The following is a 27,863-nucleotide window of genomic DNA, read 5'->3' on the forward strand; positions in this document are numbered from 1 at the left end:
TACATACCGATTACCTATGTGCAATGACTGGAACATTGTTCACTGACACAACACCTCTATCAGAACACCTCAAGTTTATGTCAATCTAGAATCTTGATATACAGAAACTGCAGTAAAATGTGTAAAATTTGGGGAGTACATTATATAAAAGTAAGACAAAGCTCCAAAGGGTCTATAGATTTGTTTAACAAGTAGATTCAAACAAAATGGCGGTGTTAAACCATAACTTATTCACATATGACAAAACAGTTAGCTAATTTCGCAGCCGTAAACTGTTATTTAGAAATCTCCCATTATTACAACGTTGGCCCAGTGATTTTCCCCAGCATTGTTATAACAACAACACCCTAACAGAAAAACAATGATTATTTAAAACTAACAACACACACAGACACAGACACACAGACACAGACACAGACACAGACACAGACACAGACACAGACAGACAGACACACACCACACACACAAATACTCGTGATAAGATTTATGATTAACAACAACAAACACTCCCCACCCCATACAAAACAACAACAACAACAAAAACACCACCAGCCCCATATAAAATCAACAACTGATAAAAGACCATTCTCAGGACGTTGATTTGTGATGGGCAACAGATACGGCAAGTACGATAAGGTAATTTCCATTCCAGCACAGACCTGTGAATAGCCGTGAAGACCCGTGTTGGAAATAATCTTCACTAACCCATGTTAGTCGTAAGAGGCGACTAACGGGATCGGGTGGCCAGGCTAGGTGACTTGGTTGACACATGTTATCGGTTCCCGTTTGTGTAGATCGATGTTCATGCTGTTGATCACTGGATTGTCTGGTCCAGACTCGATTATTTTCAGACCGCTGCCATGTAGCAGGAATATTGCTGAGTGCGGCGTAAACCTAAACTCATTCTTGCACATGCGTCCCGAAGTGAGGTCAGAGAAGTTGCTGTAAAATCCCTTAACCAACCATGATGATTGCTTCTCTTCATGTTCATATGGTATTTGTATTCTGCATTAAAACTGAAAAGTTTCTCAGCCACATTTCGTTCAAAACAGACGAGGGAGGAACACATTTTCATTTTCCCTCGGAGAAATACGGCTTGGGAAGTTTAGCACGTGTTAATGAGTTGTAGATACAGTCACACTCGTTCTTACAGACATTTATCCTTGTGGTGGACAAATGGATGATCGGGACGCGGCAAAGTCAAAATTAGTTTTTTTTATATGGCATTAAAAATGTTACGCGCACAAATAAAAGTGACGCGCCGATTCCCCAGAGAAACATTTCACTTGTTTTATCTAGCATTACAGGGTTTTGCACGTAAGTATTGGTTTTGTCCTTGAACTTCACCTAGATACTACCCGGTAAGAGGCGACTTACAAGATCGGATGTCCAGGCTCACTGACCTACTGTGTGATGTGCGTAAGAATAATGCCGACCTGCCATTTGAAACATGAATCTGGAAAGCGGTGCAGTCCATATTATCATTAAGGGGCCGAGGGTTCATAAACTGCTGTGAAGCGTGTCGGTCTACGCTCAACCTACTGGAAAGGGTTCTGTTTGTTATTTTGCGGTAGACGATTTCCATACACAACACTCGAAGGACCCAAAAGGTCCTGTCCTTCTGTCCTAGCCTAGATACGGTGTATCCGAATATTTTATGGATAGTACGTTTGTGCAGTCCTCGAAGGAAATGATACAACCACATGTAAATTCAACAAAACGAACAAAACTTAGTAATTTGATTACTCAGTGGCTGTTTACTAGTATGTGCAGTTTGCTACATGTAAGTTTTGAATCAGTATCGACGCCAAGTTCGATGACACATTTTTCGATTTCATCCTCTAGGGCCATTTTTCGATGCCAGTAACGATCCCCAATTTCCATCACATGTCTGCAATAATCTTACCATTCCTTCCGGCCAACAGATGACAATTGCTTTTCGCAAGGACCCGTGAAGGTCCCGGGGTAGAATAGGCCTTCAGCAACCCATGCTTGCCATAAAAGGTGACTGTGCTTGTCGTAAGAGGCGACTAACGGGGTCGGGTGGTCAGACTCGCTGACTTGGTTGACATATGTCATCGGTTCCCAATTGCGCAGATCGATGCTCATGTTGTTGATCACTGGATTGTCTGGTCCAGACTCGATTATTTACAGACCGCCGCCATATAGCTGGAATATTGCTAAGTGCGGCGTAAAACTAAACTCACTCACTCACTCTTCGTAAGCACTCTGTACAGGAGTCATTTTGAAATCTAGATTCTGGGACCCAATCCAATTTTTCAAATTCGCCCAAATTAATTCTATAGCATTGGGATCAGCGCGATAAGGAGGTAATCGGAGAACAGTATGCCCATGGGATTTCCGGATTTCATAGACATGATATACGGGGCTGTGTGGACGTGATTTCAGCCTTCAACACTGAATGTGTGAAAGGTATATCTTGCCTTTGTAGCCACGATCTGATTTCATCTTTTCGACTGGCAGTTGTTGGAGCTTTGTCCACGAGTTGGCTATGGCAAGAGACGTTGTCCAAACTACTGAGGTTTGGAATGGATTAGGAAGAAGTGTTTCTTGCAACCACTTAGAGAAATTGTTGAAATTCATTTCGTCATGGCAATCGCCGCTCTTTTCTTTGGCTTTAAGTATCAAAGAAGCATTAGGAACGTAGCACTTACATGTACCAGCATGGACTACAATTAGTCTTAAACATGTCCCGATGGTACCTGAATACCGCCAACTGCTTCCTCATCAGTTTGCGAACACTTTTATACCGGGTGATAGGCGAGTACCCATGTTTCGTCGATGTGCACGACTGGACGGTTTTCTTTACGGTTCTGTCATTCTGAGATATCTCAAAAGCCATGCAACAATGTCCTTTAGCTTTATTAGGGCCTGTCTGTCTAAACGAGGTTCCGCCATTTGAAACCAAATTTTTTCTCAAACATTTCTTTACTACCTGTATATCCCAAATCATCAGTAGCCATTTTCATAATTTTTGTCAGTGTTGGCATTGTCTTGGTTACTGTGTAGCAGTGTTGAATGTACTGGCAAATTGCGCATTTATTAAAATCCTCAAATTCAATTTTCCTCCGGTACGAGTACGCATTTTCCCTGGGCCTGTGAACTTACTGGTACCCATCGCGGGAACGCATTTACAATCGCCATGTATTTTGCGCAAGGTATTGATAAATATACACTGACCCAAAAAAGAAACGCATAGCTGAAATCTCATTTTTAAAGTAGATTTTTTCGGAAAATATGGAATGGAATGACAATTAATGTAAATATTAAGTGTTTTTATAGTCAATACAACCAAAACAGACAAACAAACACAACCTCTGGTGATTATTCGCCACACCACAGCACCTTGAAAACGCTTTGTATAATCTGCACGTGGGAAAATCTGAAAGCATTATGCACGTGCAAATGCAGGATCTCAATCTTGATTATGATGGCTATAAAAGGGGACAGGTCCTGTTGCGATTCATTCTTCGAATTTCTTTCTATGCGACGCGAAAAATGCCAAGGTTAAATGAAGAAAACAGAAATAGAGCCATTGGACGTCTGGAAGCTGGGGAAAGTCAGTCATCAGTTGCCAGACGTCTGAATGTGAGGCAGAGCACGATTTCCCGTCTCTGGCAACGATACACGCAACACAACTCGACCAGAGACCGTCCAAGGAGTGGGGGACCAAGGGTGACAACTCCAGCACAAGACCGCTACATCCGGGTAGCCGTCACTGCTACGTATACCGCTGATCACGTTCCTGGGCTGCGTAGAGTCTCTCCACAAACCATCAGGAATCGCCTAAGAGAGCATGGAATTCGACCTATGCGACCTCATGCAGGACCTGTTCTGCATCCCCATCACCGTCGTGCACGTCTTCAGTGGTGCAGGAACGTTCGGGCATGGAACCTCTTGAATTGGAGGAGGATCTGGTTCAGCGATGAGTCACGTTTTCTGCTGTACAGACATGATGGAAGGATGCGTGTTTACAGACGTCGAAATGAGAGATATGCTCGACAGTGCGTTCGTGAGGTCAACAGACACGGTGGTGGAGGTGTAATGATGTGGGGAGATATCTATGAACGGCAGGACACAGTTGGTGCATGTGCAAGGGAATCTCAATGCTGTACGCTACCGGGATGAAATTCTGAACCGTCATGTTGTTCCTACAATTGACGCTAGAAGGGAAATTTTCCTGCACGACAATGCAAGACCGCACACAGCACGCATTACCACGGATTTCCTTGCCAACAACAACATTACAGTTCTTCCATGGCCCTCAAAATCGCCGGATTTGAACCCAATTGAACATTTATGGGACCAATTGGGTAAACGGTTACGACGTCGACAGCGGCAGCCACAGACACGTCTACAGTTGGTGAATGCGTTGCGAGATGAGTGGAGAAGAATCCCACAAAGGCGGATACGACGTCTTATACAGTCAATGCCCAGGCGATGCAGAGCAGTGATTGATGCCCGTGGTGGTCACACCAGATACTGACTTTCTCACTATGCCATGGAAAATAGAGACGCTTAATACCACTGTGAATGATTGTATATGTCTTGACACACATTTGTTAATACCCGTGTGAATTATCATTGCTCAAGTTCCATTACTTTTTGTGCAATTTAAGTTAATAAATCATCTCTCATAACATTGGATTTTCACCTATGCGTTTCTTTTTTGGGCCAGTGTACCAGTAGCATCGCTGGCTCTTCTTCGTGCACTGTGTGTGCTGTCGGAATTAGTCCACCCGTACTAAATGACATTGTAAGCAACCTCACGTGTTTGTGAATGACTTGACCCCGTTTACCCAGTGTAGACTGCGACATGATAAGTTTCAAATACATGCAGAGTTAAATACTCATTTAACAGTCCACTTTACACGATTCTAGTATACAAATGCTCGAGCACAAACACGACGCTTCCGAATCATTGCGTAGAGAGTATTACTACGAGGATCACAAAAATTACGTGCGCGTAATTTCACAAACGGGTCTTTCGTGCACCCCATTCTAACGCTGGTTGGACAGTAGTTGATACATGTTATCGCATCCCCATTCCGCAGATTGATGCTCATGCTGTTGATCACTGGATTGTCTGGTTTAGACTCGATTATTTACATACGGCCGCCATAAAGCTAGAATGTTGCTGAGTGCGGCGTCAAACGACACAGAAACAAACACCTACATAGCTAACTGGAATTTAATTGCTTCACTTCGAAGGCACCAAATGCATTTCTCGCAACTATAACGGGGAGTGTGGGGTCGAGCCTGACGGGCATGGAGATATGTTAAAAAATCAAAGATCATCCTTTTAAAAAGGATGAAAGAACGAGGCGACTAAACCGAGAACGATAAAAATTGCTAGCATAGCATAGCATAGCATAGCATAGCATAGCATAGCATAGCATAGCATAGCATAGCATAGCATAGCATAGCATAGCATAGCATAGCAAACATGAGTCTCATCAACCTACTCAATGACCCACTTTTCAGCCGAATTTGCTCGTGTGAAAGTGAAAATAGACAACACAAACAAACCTGGTTACACTGATTTCCAATTTCTTGTTCCATAAGAGAATGGTATTTACAAATGTACAATTCTCGAAACGTTCGTAGCCCTAAGAATTCTTAACTTTGATCGTAGCCGATGTGTTAAGAATGGGCTTAAGACGTTCGTGAGCTACGAACGTTTCGAGAATAGGTATCCAGACAGGAGGCGACTAACGGGATCGGGCACGCTGACTTGGTTGAAACAAATTTACAAAGGTTTAGGCGAGAAATCACAGACTGCCCTTGGTTGATGAGATCATAACATGATTCAAAATGCATCTGGCTCACTGGTTACATCTGTTATGTGTTTTTTGCGCTTATTCAGTGTTGGTCTGTAACACACAATGAGATTGATATAATATTAATCTCTTTCCAGACCGTCAAATATTTGGCGGCAGAGCCTCGTTTTGAGATGTCCACGATTTCCAGGTTTCCGTTTATCAGAGCTCGCTGTGCAACAGATCACGCTGTACGACGTGTTTACAAAGATTAGGAGCGTAGTGTTGCAATAAACAAGTGCTTCCACGTATCAAGGCATACTGAAAGATATTTATGCATCCAGTTAAATGAATTAGTCTAAAATTCTGGACTGGTTAACGCACTCAATTGCACAATCGGACAAAGCCAGTAAGCAGGAAACGAGACTGTTCTGTAATCAATGTTTTGACTTGTAGAATTAATACCATAAGATATATGCTTGGCGACAAAATGGACGGAGACAGGTTTAGTGACCTTGTTTCTTGCATGTCATCGCATTCCAGATGCTCATGATGTCAATCACTAGTTTGTGTTGCCCAGAATCGAATACACACAGATAGCCGTCTAAGAGTTACAAAACAAGAACACCATGCGCATTGAAAGAGAAAGTAAAAATATTTATTTAAATCTAACATTTGATATAATTCGTGTTATTCACAGTTGATCACTTCAATCAGCTGGGTACCTGGAGATTCTCGAAGACATAATGTTATGCCACAAGTGTTGCAGACATTTAAACCTGAATGGGTGTACTGCAGTTCGCTTTCAGATCATGCAAATGTTAATTCGTGGAATATAAACACAACAGTAACTTGTCCATCAAGCTGTTGAACTTAACTTGAGCAACACTTAATTTTCATCCGATTCACGAGTCATCTAATACACTTTCGCCCGTGCCCACTCCAGCACTGACTGTCCAAGTTTCAGTCCAAGAAAAAAAAGATAAAATAACATAAAAAAATAAAAATATATAAACAAATCGGTAAATAAATTATCTTGACCTATTGTCCCTCACCTTGTACCACATATGTCAAGGCCAAGACATCTGGTCCAAGATCTTTCGGATACTGTGGCCATTCAAGTGTAAAATCTGAGGTCATTGGGCAAAAGATGTTTCGCACATTGGGCTCCGCCATCGTTGCAAATGTTAATCTCAACACTTTTCGCGTTTTTCGTTCTTCACTGTTCTAAGTCTCCACTTAGAAACCCTTGGTAAGAGATCTTTCGCATAGTGGAGACTCTTACAATTCCAACTCTCAATCTTGAGACCCTTGGTAAATGATCTTTCGCGTTGTGTAGACTGTTATTATCCACAGGCCTCAACCACAATAACTTTGGCAGATAGTATTTCGCATACTCCTCCTTACTGCAAGTGCTAGCCTTAAGACAACGGCCAGAGACCAAACGTTAGCTCAGATGGTTAGAGTGTGATCTGGCCGATAGTATATCATTGTACTCGTTGTGGTTCGTCGTTGATACCTGCCTTGGTCCAAACCTGCCTTCTGTGATACGACTGAAGACTTAACTCCGAGTATATGGTCCACGATACCTCCATTGTACAGTGATATTGGACATTGCATTGCGTAATACACCATTGACCCCTTCACGTTGTATATAAGGCTAAATAAAAAAAGTGAAATGTTTCTCGGGCATCGGAGCGTCACTTTTATTTGGGCGCGTAACATATTTTTTTGCCATTTGAAACAAAGGGAATTTTGACTTTAATGTGTTCCTCCCGCGTCACATTTTTCCTATCAAAAAAATAGAAACAGTTCTTCCACCCTTGTCACTTTTGAAACAAAAAATGTGCCCGAGAAACATTTAATTTTTTATGCAGCCTAATTTGTTTCACTTTGCAACTACGCGGACATTTCATGTCGCGCTATTGTGATTCAAAAAACCTTATCATTTTGGACGTGTAACTGTAAACGGCCGGGGGATTTTCTTCCTTGGTGGTCGACGCTCCTCGTGTCTGGTCAGCAGCTGAAACATATACACAGGTGAAGTGTATATACATTGTTAATTGGAATTTTACACCCAGAACTCTTTACCCGTTTTTCTTGGTTAGTGCTTAATGGGTATGAATACCTCCCTCCATCACCCGACCCGTGAAGATCCGGGTTAGACGGTGTCTTCAGTATCCAGGGCCCTTATTCTCGAAACGTTCGTAGCCCTAAGAATTCTTAACTTTGATCGTAGCCGATGTGTTAAGAATGGGCTTAAGACGTTCGTGAGCTACGAACGTTTCGAGAATAGGTATCCAGACAGGAGGCGACTAACGGGATCGGGCACGCTGACTTGGTTGAAGCATGTCACCCAATTGCGTTGAATGATGTTCATGCCATTGATCACCTGATTGTCTTGTCCATACTTAAGTATTTACAGACCGTTGCCTTGTTATGTTGCCGGGCGACGTTTGACAACAAAGAGATACCTGTAATTCAGGGTCTTTATTTTATGGCTCTCTATGTTCTTCCACCAAATTTCGACCACTTACCAGTTTGTTTGGATGCACTCTCGGTGCAGGTGTCCTCTCTTATGTTCAGTCTTTGCTCAGTGTTTGATTTATCTTTTGAACTTCGTTCTGAAACTGGTTTTGTATCTGGAAACAGATTAAACGGGCGATGAAAGCGCTTTAAGAATCCATCAAAACTTCCATCACAATTGTTCAGGTTAATGAATCAGTCACATTCAGTGTTTGCAATCTAATATCAAAGGCTCGACCTTGGGATAGCCTAGTAGCGTTTGCTTGTCACTCCAAAGACCTGGGCCCTTATTCTCGCAACGTTCGTAGCCCTAAGAATTCTTAACTGTGATCGTAGCCAGTGTGTTAAGAATGGGCTTAAGACGTCCGTAGAGCTACGAACGTTTCGAGAATAGCAAGCCTGGGTTCGATTTCATACATGGCTACGGTGTTTAAAGCCAATTTCTGGTGTCTCAGCCGTGATAGTGCTGGAATGTGAAGATTTTCTCCAACTGCGGCAACAGTCTCTGAACACGAAATACCTAGAATTCCCAAATTTGTCCATCCTTAAGAAGCTCTTGTCTACTACCTGCATAAGCGACCTTTCTAAATTACTGAATAATATATTTACGCATTTAGAGAATGAAATATTGGCGGTTTCAAGAGAATAAAGAGTTCTCAGTTCTCATCTGAAATACGTTGGTTTCAGCAATATTCACACTATTCAAAACGGACTTCACATATTTTACCCATAATGGCACTCAAACATTTTTCATTTAGATAGTGGTTTTCTGTCATGGAATTTATGGATTTTACGACACTGTCAACAATTTTCTACTGACAGCGAGACGGGGAACACAAACATCATGTACCGTTATGTAAGGCATCAAACACAGGCTTCAGTGACATAAGTAAGTGCTTAACTCACTGGGCCACCGCATTGTCCTTCCAGGGTACACGGGTTTCTTAGACAAAACATGATACAATGACATAAAATATGATAATATTCGAGGGAATACAATACAATTGTCAGTGCTATAAGGCATGGCATGTATGACAGTATGATAGAGTCATTATAGAAAATACCAAAATGAAACAGGAAAACGAATCTGTGTAGCACTAACTGTCGAACTGACTTGCGAAAGCAAGAATGCAATATCGGATTTACTTCCCTTTGCTGTGTCGTCTGCTCTAAAATTGTTCCTATGACAAAGTATAACACACCTTGTCGAGCTGAAGCGTATTTTGAGTGGGTGATAGACACGGGAAATGAGAGGTTAGAGTTACTGCCCTTTTTAAATCGTCTGCACGTCTGTTCTGAATATGTTCCAATGACGATGTCTTCAAACAAGGCAGAAATGTATTGCAATCACATGGAAATGGATTCATGTTGCAATTTGATGCTATGATATAATTTAAAAAATATACGGTCCTTTTCACATTAAAACCAATATCAACTCTAGGTCAGACTAACGCCTAGTCTTTGAAATACACATAAGTTACAAACAACCACAAAAACACCGGTTTCTTAGTGACCATCATAAAATATCACTACAGAAAATCAGGCATTCTCCTCATTTTCTATAGAAATCTATAGTTGTCGCACATTCTAAATTTCCATGGACTGTATTTGGTATCTTTTTTCAAGGTTTGTATGGCAGACATTTCGCCTTCTAGTTTATGCAGGAGCTATGTGCACGACTAGATGTAAGGTTAGAGAGGAAATAGTTTCTATAGTAACCTCTTATTATGATATCATGAATTTCCTCACTTTTGACAAGTACGTTTAACATAGTGCAGTTATATGAAAATGTAAGCTTCAAATGTTAAGTTATTAGGGAACCCTATCTCTCTGACTGGATTTCATATAGGATAGATTCTACATGATTGATCGTAAGAATGCCTTATGTTTGGTCTGTGTTAGAGCGCTTTGTATATCCAGTTTAACTCGCCGTGAGATGATCAAATCTTAGATATCCTCACTTAATAGCAATAATAGAATCAGTGAATCAGTAGCCGGCATGGTTGATTATCTCTGTTCGCCCATTTTGTCCAGCTGGCAGGACAGCTGGTAATTTGACAAGAACTAGATCTACATCCACCCAGAGAGCTTTAAATTGCAATTGCCCGTGTTACTGTCATCAATCTATTCATGATAAGCAATGTTGTTATTTGTTACAAATTATGAGTGCATCTCCAGGATGAACATATTCTTGTCCTGCATCAGGAAATGAAATTTCAAAACAAGTGTTAGTACGCACGTCCATAAGGGTAAATTGTGCTATATGTTAACGTTGTGGCACATGGGTAGTGATAATTGACGAGATGCGACTAGTAAATACCTGTGAATGTTCTTGGTGGTTTAGGTACCGGGTTCACTGTCCGTCCCGCCATGCGGTGAATGTTGTGCTGTACAGGGAAGTGAAAGCCATCACTGTCAACACAGTCGGTTCAACACTCATTGTCACACACAGTCAGTTCAACACTCAACGCTCATTGTCACATTTAATCAGTTACTGTTAGTACAATCAGTTCAACGATCAAACGCAATCAGTTCAAGATTTACTGTCACAGACAATCACCAGTATACAGCATCAGTTTAACACTCACCACTATACACTATCAGTTCAACACTCACCAGTTTACACTATCAGTTCAACACTGACCACTATATACTATCAGTTCAACACTCACCGCTATACACTATCAGTTCAACACTCACCGCTATACACTATCAGTTAAACACTCACCGCTATACACTATCAGTTAAACACTCACCGCTATACACTATCAGTTAAACACTCACCGCTATACACTATCAGTTAAACACTCACCGCTATACACTATCAGTTAAACACTCACCGCTATACACTATCAGTTAAACACTCACCACTATACACTATCAGTTAAACACTCACCACTATACACTATCAGTTAAACACTCACCGCTATACACTATCAGTTAAACACTCACCACTATACACTATCAGTTAAACACTCACCGCTATACACTATCAGTTCAACACTCACCACTATACACTATCAGTTAAACACTCACCACTATACACTATCAGTTAAACACTCACCGCTATACACTATCAGTTAAACACTCACCACTATACACTATCAGTTAAACACTCACCACTATACACTATCAGTTAAACACTCACCACTATACACTATCAGTTAAACACTCACCGCTATACACTATCAGTTCAACACTCACCACTATACACTATCAGTTAAACACTCACCGCTATACACTATCAGTTAAACACTCACCGCTATACACTATCAGTTAAACACTCACCGCTATACACTATCAGTTAAACACTCACCGCTATACACTATCAGTTAAACACTCACCACTATACACTATCAGTTAAACACTCACCGCTATACACTATCAGTTAAACACTCACCACTATACACTATCAGTTAAACACTCACCGCTATACACTATCAGTTCAACACTCACCACTATACACTATAAGACACAGTCAGTTCACCACTCACTGTCAAACACAGTCAGTTCACCACTCACTGTCAAACAGTCAGTTAAACACTCACTGTCAAACTATCAGTTCACCACTCACTGTTAATCACAGTCACCACTATACAGCATCAGCTCAACACTCACCAGTTTACACTATCAGTTCATCACTCACCCTGATACACCATTAGTTGAACATAGGCCATCAAGCAGTCTGTTGGGTACTCAGAACCAAACACAAGTCGTCACAAGAAATACCACCGAACACAATCAGGGGGATACTCGCCATTAAACAGTCAGTTCTACGCTCGCAGTGAAACAGTTAGTTCAACAATCACGGTGAAACAATCAGTTGAATACTCTCACTGAAACTTCGTTTAACTCTCACCTGCAGTTCACTATTCGATATCAATCTCTGTGCTGTGCTCAGTGACAGCTACGTGTACAAATGTGTACATAAGATTAGTCATCGCCAATATGCAGGGGATGATCTTCCTGTTTGATTACATGCCTTATGAAAGCTGCAGAGAAAAACTAAAGAAAAATATTCAGGTGTAGACTGGGCTATTGTCATACCGCCCCTGTGCAGCAGGTGTAACGAACTATGCATAACTGACGTTTACATTGAGATTTAAGAATAACGTCTAGCCCGGAATTTTGACTAATGTTCCGGTTCATGAGTAAACTGTCGTAACATGTAACATATAGGCACAAATTGTCTGGTCACAGGAATTATATGCTGGCTGTGTCCAAGTCTTCCCCAACATAATGTTTGACTTTTATAGTATATGCAGCCTGTGTCCACCTCTTCCTGCAGCCTGGATATACCCTTCCCGGACCTGACGTATGAAACAATAATGTTTGTGCAGACTGAATCCATATGCGACGGTAATCTATGTGTCCTATTTTACTTGTCTGTAGGAGTTCCCGTAAATCTTCAGCAATGTCAAGGTGACACTGATATCCACAATCTGAGCGTTACAGGTGTTTATACCACCGGTAATTAAACACACCACGTCGAGAAGGGGATCTCTGTTCAGCAAGTGCAAGGTCTCGGTGATATTTAGACACGACTTTTTGCCTTTTCAGATGTTTTACAAAACGAATTAGCAACTGCACATATTAAAATATTATTTATTAAAATATTTATTAAGATTTATTCTTTTTCAGTTTATAAAATTATCATAGATCTATTTATCATGATTATACTTGTTTGATTCATTGACTTGATGGATGATTACTTTCAGAATCTCCTCTTATTCTTATTCCTTCTCTTTTGGATGCACTTCTTCCTCCCCTTCTTCCTCCGCGCACAAACACACACACACACACACGCACGCACTCACACACACACTCACGCACGCACGCACACACACCAACATAAACACACGGTTTTGCACGCACACATAGGGGCAAGACACAAACCCACACATGAAACCACAAACATCACCACCCAACCACAAGCATCACCACCAAACCACAAGCATCACCACCAAACCACAAGCATCACCACCAAACCACAAACATCACCACCACACCACAAACATCACCATCACACCACACACATCACCACCAAACCTCACGCATCCCCACAGCACCAGAAACATCATCATCATTCCTCAAGCATCACCACCAAACCACAAACATCACCACTGAACCACACGCATCACCACTAAACCGCAAGCATCACCACCACACCACAAACATCACCACCGAACCACACGCATCACCACCAAACCACAAATACTACCACGAACCACAAACATCACCACCACACCACAAACATCACCACTGAACCACAAATACTACCACGAACCACAAACATCACCACCAAACCACAAATACTACCACGAACCACAAACATCACCACCACACCACAAACATCACCACTGAACCACACGCATCACCACTAAACCGCAAGCATCACCACCACACCACAAACATCACCACCGAACCACACGCATCACCACTAAACCGCAAGCATCATCACCACACCACAAACATCACCACTAAACCACATGTATCACTGCCAAACCACAAATATCACCACCAAACTCGGCCCTTTATGAAACACACAAACTGATACACGAACGCACGCACTGTATTGACACCCGCACCGGCCCACTGTCACTGAGCTACGACTTGTCAGTTTGCTGAACGCCTGTCTCCACACGCACAATGACACCAACATAAATAGACCCACACATGAATGCTAGCGGGGTGCTGTATAATTCATAGCTGTAGAATAAACGTGCCCCACGTCCGGGCTACCTGAGGTAACAGTAGTTCTATTTTAAGATCAAATCTGTCAGCTAGGCTTCTCGTTGGTCACCATGTACGCTGTCACCAATATCCAATTACTCGGGGAAGGTATTTATTTCGTGGACATTTCCACGACAGACTAGAGACAGATCAACGTTGAAATATGGAAGGTAAGCCACATCAGCATATAACTATACTGTAAATTCGTCCAGTGCTGAGGTAAAAGCAAGACAGAGTGACGCAACACATGGGTCGGCGACAGCCTAGGAAATATGACTCAAGTTATTGAAAACACACTTCGTTTGCTAGCAGAGAGTTTATAACACCGTCAGTTAATCTTCTCGACATGGGTAGGGCATCAGGCCCTGGGTCACAGTCCCTTTAACGACGGTTCAGTTATCACTAATTACCTGATATCTGTTGTCATTAAGCTGTAACCTGGTCCCTCCATCGGGATGGGCTGAGGTGTCGGGTCACTGTTGTGTTACATGTAACAACTTCTTCCTGATGTAACAACCAGTGAATTATGAGGAAAGATGTCAAGTTTGCCTCCTGCAGTCTCCTACAGAGGCTATACTAAATGTAGGTCACAGCTTTCGGATTGTTTACCTTACAAATGGCTCTAACGAAAAGTGGGGTTATGTAGAGGGGTTGTTTCCTTGGTGCACACTCGACAATACGCATTTGGACGGGGGCGTATGACTAATACAGTCTGGACCAGAGGCAGGAGTGGTTGATAGTATGAGCAAAGCTTCATGTCGGGGTACCCTGACACGCAGTTCAATAAATTACCCGACCTGTTACCCGTTTTACAAAGCTATCGTAGTACTACGACTGCCGTAACTCCTACACTGTTACATAGACTTGCGACAGTCGTAGCTACGATAGATTTATGAAACGGGGTTCAGGGTGTTGTTCTACAAAACGATCGTAGGGCTAAAGTGATCGAAACACACATACCTTAACTTTGCCTTACGACTGTCGTAAGGTTGCTCTATACAAGGGCACCCAACCCGCCGTATCACAAAATGATTGTAACATTGGTTTGGACGTAACTCATTCAGCTCAAGATAGACTTACGACAGGCACAGCGATAAGATCGGTTCGTGGAACGGGACCGGTCTGTGTTAAATCGCTACGATAGCTTTGTGGATTAGAGTTTGTTTGTTTGTTTGAAGTATTCCATCTATGTGGCGTCAATCTGTAAATAAATTAATCTGGATCAAACAATCCAGCGATTGATATCATGAGCATCGATCTACACAGATGATATAAGATGAGATTTGTCAGCCAAAATATAGCTGTGAAACGGGGCTCTGGAGGCCTGGTGTAACCTGCCCCCACTGGGTACATTTAGGCTGTCTGTCACAGCCTTGAGCTCTAGGAATATGAGAATGGACCACGTTTCCAACATCGTATGTTTTCGGAAGTGGATACATGCCTTATGACGCTGTGCGATGAGACACATTCATTGTAAATACTCGGGTGTTAGTAAGGTATTTTGATAAAGTTGTATTTTTATAAGTTAGTAATATATTTTACAGTTCTTCGTGTGAGAAGCACCGAATGTTCCCTAAGCGTCCGGAAACCAATGTTACCAGGATATACTATACACATTTCTCACTTACTGTTGCAGATTTATCCCAGGAAGAGCAAGATGAAGAGGCAAACAACACCGAGGAAGAATGCCGGGAGGTAAGTCATGCCTATGTGGCAGTAAGGCCTGAGTGTGTGTGTGAGTGTATGAGTAAATGAGTGAGTGAGTGTGAATGAGTGAGTGTGTGAATGAGTGAGTGTGTGAATGAGTGAGCGAGTGAGTGAGTGAGTGTGAGTGAGTGAGTGTGTGAAAGAGTGAGCTGAATGAGCAAGTAAATGGGTGAGTATGTGAGTGTGTGAATGAGTGAGTGTGTGAATGAGTGAGTGAGCTGTACGAGTAAGTAAATGAGTTTGTGTGAATGAGTGAGTAAGTGGGTGAGCTGTTAGAGTAATGGCAAAGGGAGCATTTTGTGCCACAGATCGATCTCAGCTGACTGTCCCTCAAATGAGTTGACGATATTGCTGAAATATTGCCGATGTAACTTTAAACCTTAACTCACTTACATGAATGGTGCTAATGCTAACCCGACTCCTTATGCCATCCATACAGTCATACCAGCTGGGGTGATATTTCAGCCTGACAATGAAACACCCTCTACTGTAGGCCCATTTAGGGAGGGGTCTTTATTTCCCCACTAAAATAATGTCAATGGCCACGTTTCGTTATCTGTGTTACCATGCGGATGATTTGAGTTTGATGCACATCTGTTTAAATAATTCTTGTACTACTTCAAATTAAGTATTTCATTTCGTTGGGTGACATGACATGGAAGGTTGACATTTTAATTCGTGGCTGTGTCACTCAAGGAAATATCACCCTGTAAAGTTTCTTACTGTTAAGAAACATGTCGGACAGGAAAATACAAATACCCCTGATATTTATCTCGAGTGAGACAGGCTTGCTCAGAAAAGGCCTGAAATGTCAGATACTTCACAGAAAAGTGATGGAAAGAAATCCACTGAGTAGTAATTATTCGCGGTTAAGGCCGGGATTTTGTCAAAATTGTGCACTTTGGGTTAAAAGCACCAAATTGAATGTGTCAAGATAATTTATGATGTACTGAGCATAGGCTGACATCATTAGAGATTTCAGTCAAATTTGCGGCCATCTTGGATTTTCTGCCACCAGGGGGCGCCGCTGAGGTGGATGCATATCCAGAATTGTTCGGATTGGTTCAATATGTAAGTGTGCCAAGTTTGGTGCTTTTAACCCAAAGTGCACAATTTTTTCCTTGACCGCCCCACTATCAGGCACATATACAGAACCTCAGGCACAGCCCACCCGTGAAGATCCCGTGAACGGGATCGCTGATTTGGTTGACACATATCTCTGATGCTCATGATGTTGATCACTGGATACTCTCGTCCATACTCGAATGTTTCACAGATCGCTGTCACACAGCTGGATTATTGTGGGCGCAACGATAAACAACAAACCAACCAACCGGTCATATTTAGCTAATAGGTTTCGATAATGTCAGTAATACCACACCTCATCCTGTCAACGTCTGTCCGCATCCTGTTTCACATTTATTTGGATTTTAAGGGAAATGCACACGAACGCTGTTTCACTGAGCAGTTTCATGTTTACAATACTTATTGGACATTATCCAAGTTTTCTTGAGTCACCTATTATAACTCTTGTAACACGAACCCTTGAGAGAATTTGGTCATAAGCTGGATCGCAGAGTGCTGTGGCCTGTCCGCAAGGTTCTTGACGAAATAACATGTCTCGTTATGGACCCGTTGTGTTTAAAGAATATATTTGACATGTTTTTGTTCTTCCATCATCTGCTTCAGGTGCTCAAGTATCTCAATGAAACTCAGCAACATTCCAGACTCCTTGAAAAGATTCGCAGTCTAGAAGAACGTAAGTATATGCGTAAAACTGACTCAATAATCTTTTTGTGAGGAATCAGCAATCCCTGACACCCTGTTGTTAAACCGAAAGCAGATCTCGCATGTTTTTCATGAACAAAATACTTTTCAAGAATTTCTATATCACCCTAATGTATGTGTATACTGCATTCCGAGAGGCCAAGAATGTTCTTAACAGTATTCCAAAGAAATGAGCTACTTGCACCTCTTATTGAATGTTTCTGTCTACCTATGACCTGAAGAACACATGCCTTTGTCTTCACAGAACTGGAGGATAAAGACTTTCAGAACAGACAGCTGCAAGAGGACATCTCCCTGCTTCAACAGGTGAACACTGATCAAACATTCGCTAGTATTGTTTTAAGTGATGTAAGCAATATTCCAACAATATCATGGTGGAAATGGGATTTTTGTCAAACAAAGGAATGGAACCGGGATCTCTGGCGTGACGAGAGAACACGATAACCAGGAAGCTACCCCACCGCCTCGCGACAGGATCAGCTCATATCTGGGTCGACATCATTGTGCCATGCATACACACACCGTGCAACATTAGGTACAACTAGTCACTGTGTAAGAGGTCAGTGGGGTAGCCTAGTGGTAAATGCGTTCGCTCGTCACACCGAAGGTCCGGGTTCGATTCCCCACATGGGCACATTGAGTAAAGTCCATTTCTGGTGTGCAATGCCGTGATATTGCTGAAAGTGGCGTAAAACTAAACTCACTCACGGTAAATAAGATTTATTTTCCTTTTGTCTCGCGACTCTTCAGCATTACTTCCTCTCTTGTTCTCTTTCTCCATTCATTGAGAGATTCAGCAACAGAGCAGTCCCCATGCGCACATCCCCAAGCGCACAGTGCTTTTGTAGGGACTTCACAATGTGATGCTCCAGGAGATACTGGAGATGTGTAAATAGTTTATGGATGGGTGACCACCTCGACCTACTGTATTCTTTGTCGTCGTTCCTTTGTTGACTGGCTGCTCCACTGGTTTTCTGTTATGTAAATGTCGGAAGTGATAAGATGTTGTCGTAGACCTGTTTTCGTTCATGCAAACACGGGTTTCTCAATGATTTTTCTGCGGCCTTGCACCCCCTCACATCTTGGAAATCAGAAATCGTTGGTGCGAATCTCAGTTTGGCCACATTAAGACCCTTGAATGTGTCAGCACCACGTCACCTGATATCCTGACAGTCCCATTTCAGTCATCTGACGATAAGCTGACAGTCTGGGATTTATTTACTTCCGCAAATGGCGGCCTCACTCACTCACTCATCAACACACCAAATCCACACATACCTCGTCATTTTGGTAGTTTAGTTAAAACCTGGAGCACGAACCAGTTATATTTGGTCTCAAGTGGAAATCATAACCCACATCATCAATCATCCAAGATCTGATGAAATAATTTACAGAACAGCAAAAGAAACGCAACGGGTTTTTTGGTTTTTAAATAGAAGACATAAACACGAACACTTTCTTTATGCGATTTCATTTTTTCGAAACCTGCGTTTTTTTTTGCTGTTCAGTATATATTGCGAGTTGTGAGTGAACAACCTTAAACGTTAATGCCTGAGGCAGGAGAAGCCTATGAGTATGATTTTACACCGCTTTTAACAACATCCCCCAAATGTAGTAGACTAGCGGTTAAAGTGTTTGCTTGTCGTGCCTGAGACCCAGGTTCGATTCCCACATGGGTATGGTATGAAGACCATTTTTGATGTATTGACAATGATGTTTTTCTGGAGTAGAAAGAAGAGGAGCTGACCCAGATGTTGGAGTCGGTGTCGTTGACGGACGAACCCCAGGATAACAGAAGCAGCTTTGGTTATAACTTGAGGAGGAGCTGGAGGTCACTGTCCAGCAGGGTTGGCCTCAACAGGGTGGGGAGGTCAGAGAAAGGCAGACAGATCTCCAACGTACTCAACAACATCAAGAAGAAGATGAAAGCACCGTTAAGGCGAAGTAGAACCAAAGGTGAGTGAAGCGAAACTATGCTTGTCCAGGGCCCGCGTGCACGAAGTGATCTTAGTAATGAGGTCATGACAGGAGCACTTTGATCTAAGATCACTTTGAGGAAGGGGACCCTGGGACCATCCTCGACATCTCCAGGGTATACGTTCTGATAAGTCTCCACTATACCCTGGATGCATTTTATTACCTCCCTTTGTTGGCTTCGCATTCTCACAGTAGCCAATCAGCTAAGCCGCCGTTCCAACTGAGCTTGCCAATGTCAACTCAGTGCGACTCAGATTTGGGGAAATCAAACAAATTGCTAGGTCCGTAAAAAAATATATATATATGCAAGAACTCCTTCTACCTCTTTCAGAGAACCCCTGTATGGTGTGTGTTGCCAAGTGTAATCGGTTAGATAATTTAAAAACTGAAAGAAGAGTTGTGATTTGTTCGCCCAACTTCCCAGCGCAGACACCTGATTTGATAAAACGCCAGTCAAGGGAGGTAATAAATGTATTGCCGTAGATGCATCCAGGGTATAGATGGGGTTCATCGGAATGTTTATCCTGGAGATATCGAGGATGCCCTGGGGCCTGCTTGCATAAAGTTAGCTTAGTGCCACGGTAGGAGGACTTTAATGTATGGGAGCTACAATCGTATTGCTGTATGACCGCTTTGGTAGATGGGGCCCAGGGCCTGTTGGCACGAAGCGATGATAGTGTCATAGTAGGAGTACGTTAAAGTATGGCATGTACGATGTACGCTAAGACCGCTTTGGTAGACGGGGCCCAGGGATTGTTGGCACGAAGCGATGACAGTGTCATAGTAGGAGCACGTTTAAGTACGGCATGTACGATGTGCGCTACGACCGCTTTGCGAGACGGGCCCAGGGCACAGTCTTAGCAACATAGTAAGAGTACCTTAATGTATGGGAGCTACGATAGTCACTGGCCTAAGAAGGCCTTGGGAAAGGGGACCCTATGGCTGCTTGCACGAAGTAGGAGTAGCAGTACTTTGCACTAAGATCACTTTGGGAGACGGGGCCCAGGGACTGCTTGCACGAAGCAAGCTTTATATCATCGTAGGAATACGTCAATGTGTAGGAGCTACACTCGTATTTGCTGTAAGATCGATTTTGGAATGGGATGATTTACACAAAGCGACCTTAGTTTTATGACCGTCGGTGGTGAATGTTTCAGTTCTGGAGTTCCATCTGTCTTAGCGCGAAGAACGTTTTGGGAAAGAGGGGCGCAGGACTAAACTGCACTAAATGATGTTATCGCTGGGGATGCATTCAAATAAGTTGAACTAAGTTTGTTTTATGCAGATGGGACTGATAATTACGTCACGGGATGTCACCATATGGATTTTACAAATCAGAAAATGTCTTCACACGGACGATTTATATAAACAACTGTAAGGCAAACAAACGAAAGCACCAGAGAACCCGCATCACTCCCATATTACCCTCATCAAATACACCACAAAACAATATGTTTATGCTTATATAATTCTTTGCAATCATCGAACATGGATGAGGGGCGGTGGGATAGTCTAGTGGTTAAAGCGTTGACTCATCACGCCGAAGACCCGGGTTCGAATCCACACAAGGGTACAATGTGTGAAGCAGATTTCTGGTGTTCCCCGTTGTGATTTTGCTGGAATATTGCTGAAAGCAACTTAAAATCAAACTTACTCCATAATATAAGACATGAAGTCGTTGTTAAACAATTCAGTCAGTAAAGCATGGATGGGTGCTATGTTTTGGTGACTGCTGGGTTGTATTCATGGAGTGAGTTAGTGAGTGTTCTTTTGCATCATTCCGGCATGACGAGTGAACGCTTAAACCACTTGGCTACCCCGCCGCCTCTATTCGTTATGAAACTCATTCATTTAGTGTTGTGTATGGTAGTGAACACAACTTGAGCAAATCTTCATGTGTAGTCATGTAGTGCTGGATTACCATGACAACATCTTCCTGTAACTCTCATTGGAGCCTGATTTGGTAGCATAACGGAACTAAAATGTGTTGACCAGCGTAAGTTTTTATCGTTGAATGGTAGATGCACTCATAAAATCTCACTCTAATCCGTTATCATGAATACACCATAGTCCGTTTGCCTCAAAAGCGGACCGATGAATTGGAGTCGAACTCGAAAACTAATACACATAAAATACTCAAGGAAACGCTGATCATAATCAAAACACCATACCGACTCTCTGAGGCTTTTGATGAATTTTTGTCCTAAAATTGAAAAAGACGTAGTTTAAGAAACTACCATTACACTTTTGACAAGTTCACTATTTGTTATGACGGAGGAGTGCGCAGAAACGAACTCACACACGACATGAGATTTTTACTGATGGTGTTGTTAGTCTGTGTTTATGCATCATGAGAACAACTGAAGTCCTTAAGCTGCCATTAGGTGGCAAGCATAAGACCTGTGGACGTAACATGCGATTACATGTACAAATAACGCGAATTGAATTTTGTCACTTTAGGAGTTCGTGGGTAGTCCAGCAGGGTAGAGTCGAAGGTCCGGGTTCGAGTCGAAATATGATTACAACTCGGGGTCATGATTCTGCCACGAGTACGGTGCTGTCTGAACAACAAGTTTTCAAATATTTGCCATATTTCGGTTCAAGTCGTCCCACTGATAACTGTTGTTTATGTGGATATATTCTCAACAACAACGTCTGTTTCAGATACTGTGGTGAAGACGGATGCAGACACACAGACACCAGATGAAGGTACAGCATTAGCAATATATTCGAGTACCGTTGTCTCGATATGCATGAAAACAAGACAAAACATCGAGTTATTCAACTTCGAGACATGCGACCAGGGCATTTCATCACATATCACTGTGAACAAAAACAAAAAGTAGATTTCATGGATATTCACTTGCATATACTAGTATATATTACATCCTCATTGCAGAGGGATAATTTGCCCATGAAAGGTAGGTGATTATAGAGTTTCTCAGCAAATATCGCGTTAAAAGGGTAATTTTGTTTGATGTAAATGTCAAGACATCCGTATAAATTATTAAGGATTTTGCTCGGACCGAAATATTATATCGACACAACCGTGATATCGAGTTATCAGAGTTCGACAATGGTGCTTGACTGTAGTTTGTTAAACATGAAGCACTCCACGGAGACACGCGTAATGTGTTTTCGGTGTAGTGCTTGATGACGCTTGATCACCTGTAACCTATTTACTGATTAAAACGAACGTATACTTTAGCGCGGTCAGGAATCTACTGATAACTAACTGTGATATATATGTATATATATTGTATGAATACGAACTATTTGGTGAATGAGTGAGGTTTGCGCAATATTCCAGCAATAATCCACCAGTTACATAGATCGCTGAGATCTAAAATATATGGCGGTTTGTCTAATAAAGAAAAGCGCCACATGTTTTCCTTTGTCCAGAAGATCTTTTTTAATATTCCATATCACTTTACGACCAAAATATATTGTAACATATCGGATCTGTATGTTGTTACCTGCAATAGATAGCAATCACCCAGAAAGGAGTACATTTCTGTAACTATTAGATTCCAAGGTGTTTCGACAATCAAACAGCCGTCACAGGTTGTTATATTGTGATTTGAAACCTGAGACCAGTCACAAAGGCATAGGGGCGTTGGGGTAGGATAGTAGTGAAAGCGTTCGCTCGTCACGCCAACGACCCGGGTTCGACTCCCCACATGGGTACAATGTGTGAAGTCCATTTTCTGGTGTCCCCCGCCGTGATATTGCTGCAATAATAAATGCTAAAAGCGGCGTAAAACTAAACTCAATCACTCACTCACTCACTGTAGTATATGAAATGCTTTGTATCATGACCCATTCCGCCATTGATATATGTACGCATACTCGATTCTTAGTTGTCGTCGGACAGCTAGGGTTACTGGTTCACTGGTGTCCACTGTAACGAGGTTTACCCTTATTGCTGCTACATGTTGTACACGACTTCTAGTTGTAGATGTGGCGGTGCTGCGAGATGAAGAATGCCAGACTCCAGGTGAGGCTATGCTACATCTTCATCCACGTGACACTTCCTAAAATCTCAGAGTATTTACGAGTGAAATAACAAAACATTTTAAGGACAGATTTTACTAGGAATTCAACACTGGTATACAGTCATTATAGTATATATTCTGTGTGGTGAATACTAGTATATGAACTGTTATACATGACTAACACGCTCCAGTTGTACTATAGGCGTGTAATCTTATCTGTGTTATGAATACAGCAGGTGTGTATCCGGTGTTGTAGGTGTGTATCCGGATGAAGACACAGAGGAAGGGTGGGTGTACATCTTGCCCGATGTCCAGGGAATGTCCAGCATTTCTATCACATGTGAGTGTACTGTTGAAGTTGGGAAACTGGGGTAGAGGTGGTGGTGGGTGGTGAGGTAGGAGGTGTGGGTGGGGGATGTAGGGTGTAAGGGACACTGGTGACCTAACGGATGTTAGTATTGTACCACGCCGTGTATAGTTATGTCCCTTAGACCTAATAAGAGGACATTCCACTAAACGGTTAGCACTTCCGAACAAGATTACTGCACACGTGCTGTGATGTAATGCACGTTCGTGTGGTTACTTCAGTCTAAGTAAACTTAAGGCCAATATTTTTCTTTACACTGCTTATACTGACTCCAGCAATCCACACTAGAAGGTCGCGCCAGCTATCCTTTTCAAATAACCAATCTTAAACCGGCTTACCACACCGCGAGAGTTGACATTCGCAAACACCCTTTGACTTTTCATCTCGCAAAACTTTGCACCCGAACGATTCGAATGCTATTTTCCGTACGATCGCTTCCGAGTGATGCACATTGAGCTCGCCACAGCAGTAAGTGAACAGTCGCTGAAAATAGCATTTTTGTCAATACTCAAGGATCAAATATCTGTGTTGTATACGGAGTTTCGTTTGTTGCGAAATCAGGTTCATAGGCCGAACCCTAAACTGTAGCCGTTGTCTGATTGGTTAAATCCTTTCGGTCGTCTCGCATTTCATTGGACGGCCATAGGTCGCTCAGTTGTTAGCTGACGCCACCTTCTACTAAGATATGTTAGACTCAGTATAAGCAGTGTACCGAATAATACCGAGCTTAAGTTTACTTAGCCTGGTAGAATTCGTTTCTGGCATGTTGATGACTACTGTGTTAAACAAAATCAGTTCAAAGGATCTGGACATACATATCCTCTGTACATCCACAACTTGCATTTTGGTAGCCTGACAGTGATCCCTGGTTCTTGAATTACCTGCCCTTGATTTTCTTTGCCAATTATATGTAGAGGGCTGAACAAAGGGGATTTCACTTGGTATGTTTCCAGGTCCCCACCAACAGCTGGACAAGAGCAGGGTCAACACGGAATGCTGCCACATCACAGAGGACGGTCAGCTGATGAACTACTCACCAACGGAACCCGGTTATCAGGGAAAAATGAAATTTGAGAAATGTTTCGGAACATGTGCAACACCTTGCATCCCCCTTCCTAGAAATACTGCCACGACCCCCTCTCCGAATACTGCCACGTCCCTCTCCCTACCCCAGTACTGGGAGGTCGAAGCCCAGGTTGATATTACGGACCTTGATAAGTTGTGGAAATGGAAGACATGTCTGGAGATTGGCGTAGCGGAAGAGGAATCGACGGACAATATGTCTCTTTACCGCCAGACTGGTGTGTGGTGTATTCGTGTGGCAGACTGTAAACGGGTGATATCGTCTCAGATATGGATCAGAGGAAACCTTGTAACCTTCAAAGACATTATGTCTCGATCTCCAGGAACCAGTTCCACCCTTAGTTTTGGCATTGTTCTGGATGTTCAAAGAGGCAGGATAGCCTTTATGGACGTGGGAAGAAACGTTCTCCTGTACAAAACTGATGCTGTCTTCAAACAAACGCTTTATCGGATGTTCAGTGTTCATCCTTTCTCAGACGAACTGTCCGTGAAGGTGAAACTGGTCAGCGGAAAAGACATTGTGATGACCTCACAAAAACAGCAACTGATTAGTAGGGCACTGGCACGGTCTCTTGTTGATGAGTCCGAGTGCTGATGTGTGACATGTGAAGATACACTTACCGATACAGATAGATCTCGATAATCCGCTCTGGATACACGATGATACATATCAAACAAACTGGTTACTGATGCACATCATGCCTGAACACCCGTTATCAAAGGTAATCGTAAATCAATGTTCATGATGTTAATCACTGGATTGTCTGGGCCAAACGTGACTATTTACAGACCACCGTTATACAGCTGTAATACTGCTGAGTTCAGCGTTAAACAACGAACAAACCGTTATCAAAGGTAATCGTATCCCCGTTGTGTAAATCAATGTTCATGATGTTAATCACTGGATTGTCTGGGCCAAACGTGACTATTTACAGACCACCGTTATACAGCTGTAACACTGCTGAGTCTGGCTTTAAACAACAAACAAACCGTTATCAAAGGAGAGAATATGTGGTCGACAGAGGCATGCTGGGTAGATATAATTTATTCCAAGAGAAAGTAACTTGAGTCGTCACAAGTATACGTAATTGTAGAGTTAACTTTTAAACAGTCGTTTTAGAGGAGGTAGATACTTAATACTAGATCTGACCAAAATAATAAACAAAGCGTTACTTTCCCGAAAACAGTCACCGAAACACTACAGAACCCGGATCCGTAACTCTACGGTCTATCATAGGGTAGCGCTACGGAAACTTTGTGGAGAGAAGCCCACATCACAGCCACGATCATCGTTTTAAATTCACCGCACTCGAATAACTATGTCTGTTTCGCTCCATTTATAACCACCATCAAACAGGGGTGTATACTTTCTTTTGATCGTCAGTGCATGTTTCCACCTGAAAAATATGATGCACGATTCCTTCTTTATGCATATACATCCCGACCTTCCGTCCATACGTATGACATTGATCTCACTGTCAAATGTGTAAGATACCAGCAATGCTGGACAATTAGTCATGGACACAAGTGGGCACGGTCACAAGTAGAGGGCCTGCGGCCAAAGGACTCATTTATCACTCGCCCGTGGAAAATACTGCAGTTTCTTACACACCCGTGGGCGAGAAACCCATGTAAGAAAACTGGTATGACACACATGTGTCGGATCGATTTCTAATCCCGTGATTGGCTACTCCATGGTGATGAGCTAAGGTCAGGTTATGACGAAATACTTTCCTGATTAAAATTCATTGATAAGTTACTCGTGCTTCAATAGAAGAATGGTGCGATTTTATGGTGTGTAAGAAACAGATTTCTGTTCTTGTGTCTGTCCGATACCATCTATCTCACAACGCGTTTCACAACGTATTTAACTCGCTTTCGCTCGTTAAATTTATACACTTTGAAAGAACTCGTTGTATGAAGGGGTACCTGACAAACACTCGTTTAGTACTCTCTATATATTACAGTGTGGTGCAGTTAGTAACGTTTCTGTCTCAGAGGAATCGTGTTTTATGAACAAAAGGAATAATAAAACAAACTGTGCACTGTGATTTTCTGTAATCAATGCTTATATATCACCGTTATTTTATCTTCTACCTGATATGATAATCGATGATCGGCGCTGGCGTTCATGATTATCATTTGCTAGTTACATCCATCTTTACAAGGTCGGGGCGGTGGAGTAGCCTAGTGGTTAAAGTGTTTGCTCGTCACACTGAAGGCCCGGGTTCGATTCCCTCACATGGGTGTGAAGCCCATTTCTGGTGTCCGACGAAATATTGCTGGAAGTCTCACAGGCAGCCGGGGTTCCTATTTGAATTAAACAGCAAATACTAAATGATATAAAAATTTTTTACTTGTACATGCAGATTCACAGAATGAGAGGATTTTCAGTCTTTACAAGATGACCCCTGATCTGCTTTGTGTATGTTAAATATTTGGGATAAATTATTGTGTTTTTTCATGGTATTCGTTACATTTATGTGTATTGATGTTGTTATTTGGTTACAAACATATGTTATTGATCATATCGCGACCACAGGGATGGATCGTTTGAAGTAAAAACGTTATAAAAACGCCAGTGCTGTTCATGCTTTATTCAGTCGTTCTTACGACGGGGTTTTCAAGCTTAAAGACGCACAACCCTGTGTGTGTTGATATATCCCTCTTGTTGAAAAGTAGCAACGACAATGCTTGCAGCAATACGTGCCACAATTCTGGGAAGGTGCAATAATAATGATAATGATAATGTTGTCATTTCCTGGAGATGATTTACATCTGAGATGAAAGACATTACGATGAGTGAGTGAGTGAGTGAGTTTAGTTTTACGTCGCACTTAGCAATGTTCCAGCTATTTGGCGACGGTCTGTAAATAATCGAGCCTGGACCAGACAATCCAGTGATAA

At 42.3% G+C, this 27,863-nt stretch overlaps 2 protein-coding genes across 6 annotated transcripts; one reads left to right on the forward strand and one right to left on the reverse strand.

Annotated features, from left to right (window-relative positions):
• Nucleotides 1-6,416: 6,416 nt before the first annotated feature.
• On the reverse strand, nucleotides 6,417-14,637 carry LOC137281617 (uncharacterized). Of its 5 annotated transcripts, none has more exons than XR_010956748.1 (4): nucleotides 14,450-14,637; nucleotides 10,627-10,693; nucleotides 8,318-8,422; nucleotides 6,417-7,803 (listed from the first exon to the last, which is right to left on the reverse strand). XR_010956748.1 is itself a non-coding variant. In XM_067812965.1 (4 exons), exons 1-4 carry the CDS (start codon nucleotides 14,488-14,490, stop codon nucleotides 7,703-7,705), a joined length of 339 nt encoding a protein of 112 aa, XP_067669066.1. In that variant the 5' UTR covers nucleotides 14,491-14,556; the 3' UTR covers nucleotides 6,417-7,702. The 5 variants fall into 5 exon arrangements, 1 of the variants encoding a protein (XP_067669066.1); XR_010956747.1 differs by lacking the exon at nucleotides 14,450-14,637 and adding an exon at nucleotides 11,953-12,383; XR_010956746.1 differs by lacking the exon at nucleotides 14,450-14,637 and adding an exon at nucleotides 12,166-12,311.
• Nucleotides 13,998-27,537, forward strand: LOC137281616 (uncharacterized). Its single transcript, XM_067812964.1, has 9 exons — nucleotides 13,998-14,209; nucleotides 15,676-15,734; nucleotides 17,436-17,505; nucleotides 17,779-17,840; nucleotides 19,265-19,490; nucleotides 22,176-22,220; nucleotides 23,464-23,508; nucleotides 23,763-23,846; nucleotides 24,827-27,537. The coding sequence occupies exons 1-9, from the start codon at nucleotides 14,203-14,205 to the stop codon at nucleotides 25,549-25,551; spliced, it is 1,323 nt and encodes a 440-aa protein (XP_067669065.1). The 5' UTR covers nucleotides 13,998-14,202; the 3' UTR covers nucleotides 25,552-27,537.
• The last annotated feature ends 326 nt before the right edge of the window (nucleotides 27,538-27,863 follow it).

Source organism: Haliotis asinina, chromosome 4 (assembly GCF_037392515.1).
Source record: "Haliotis asinina isolate JCU_RB_2024 chromosome 4, JCU_Hal_asi_v2, whole genome shotgun sequence".
NCBI lineage: Eukaryota > Metazoa > Mollusca > Gastropoda > Lepetellida > Haliotidae > Haliotis > Haliotis asinina.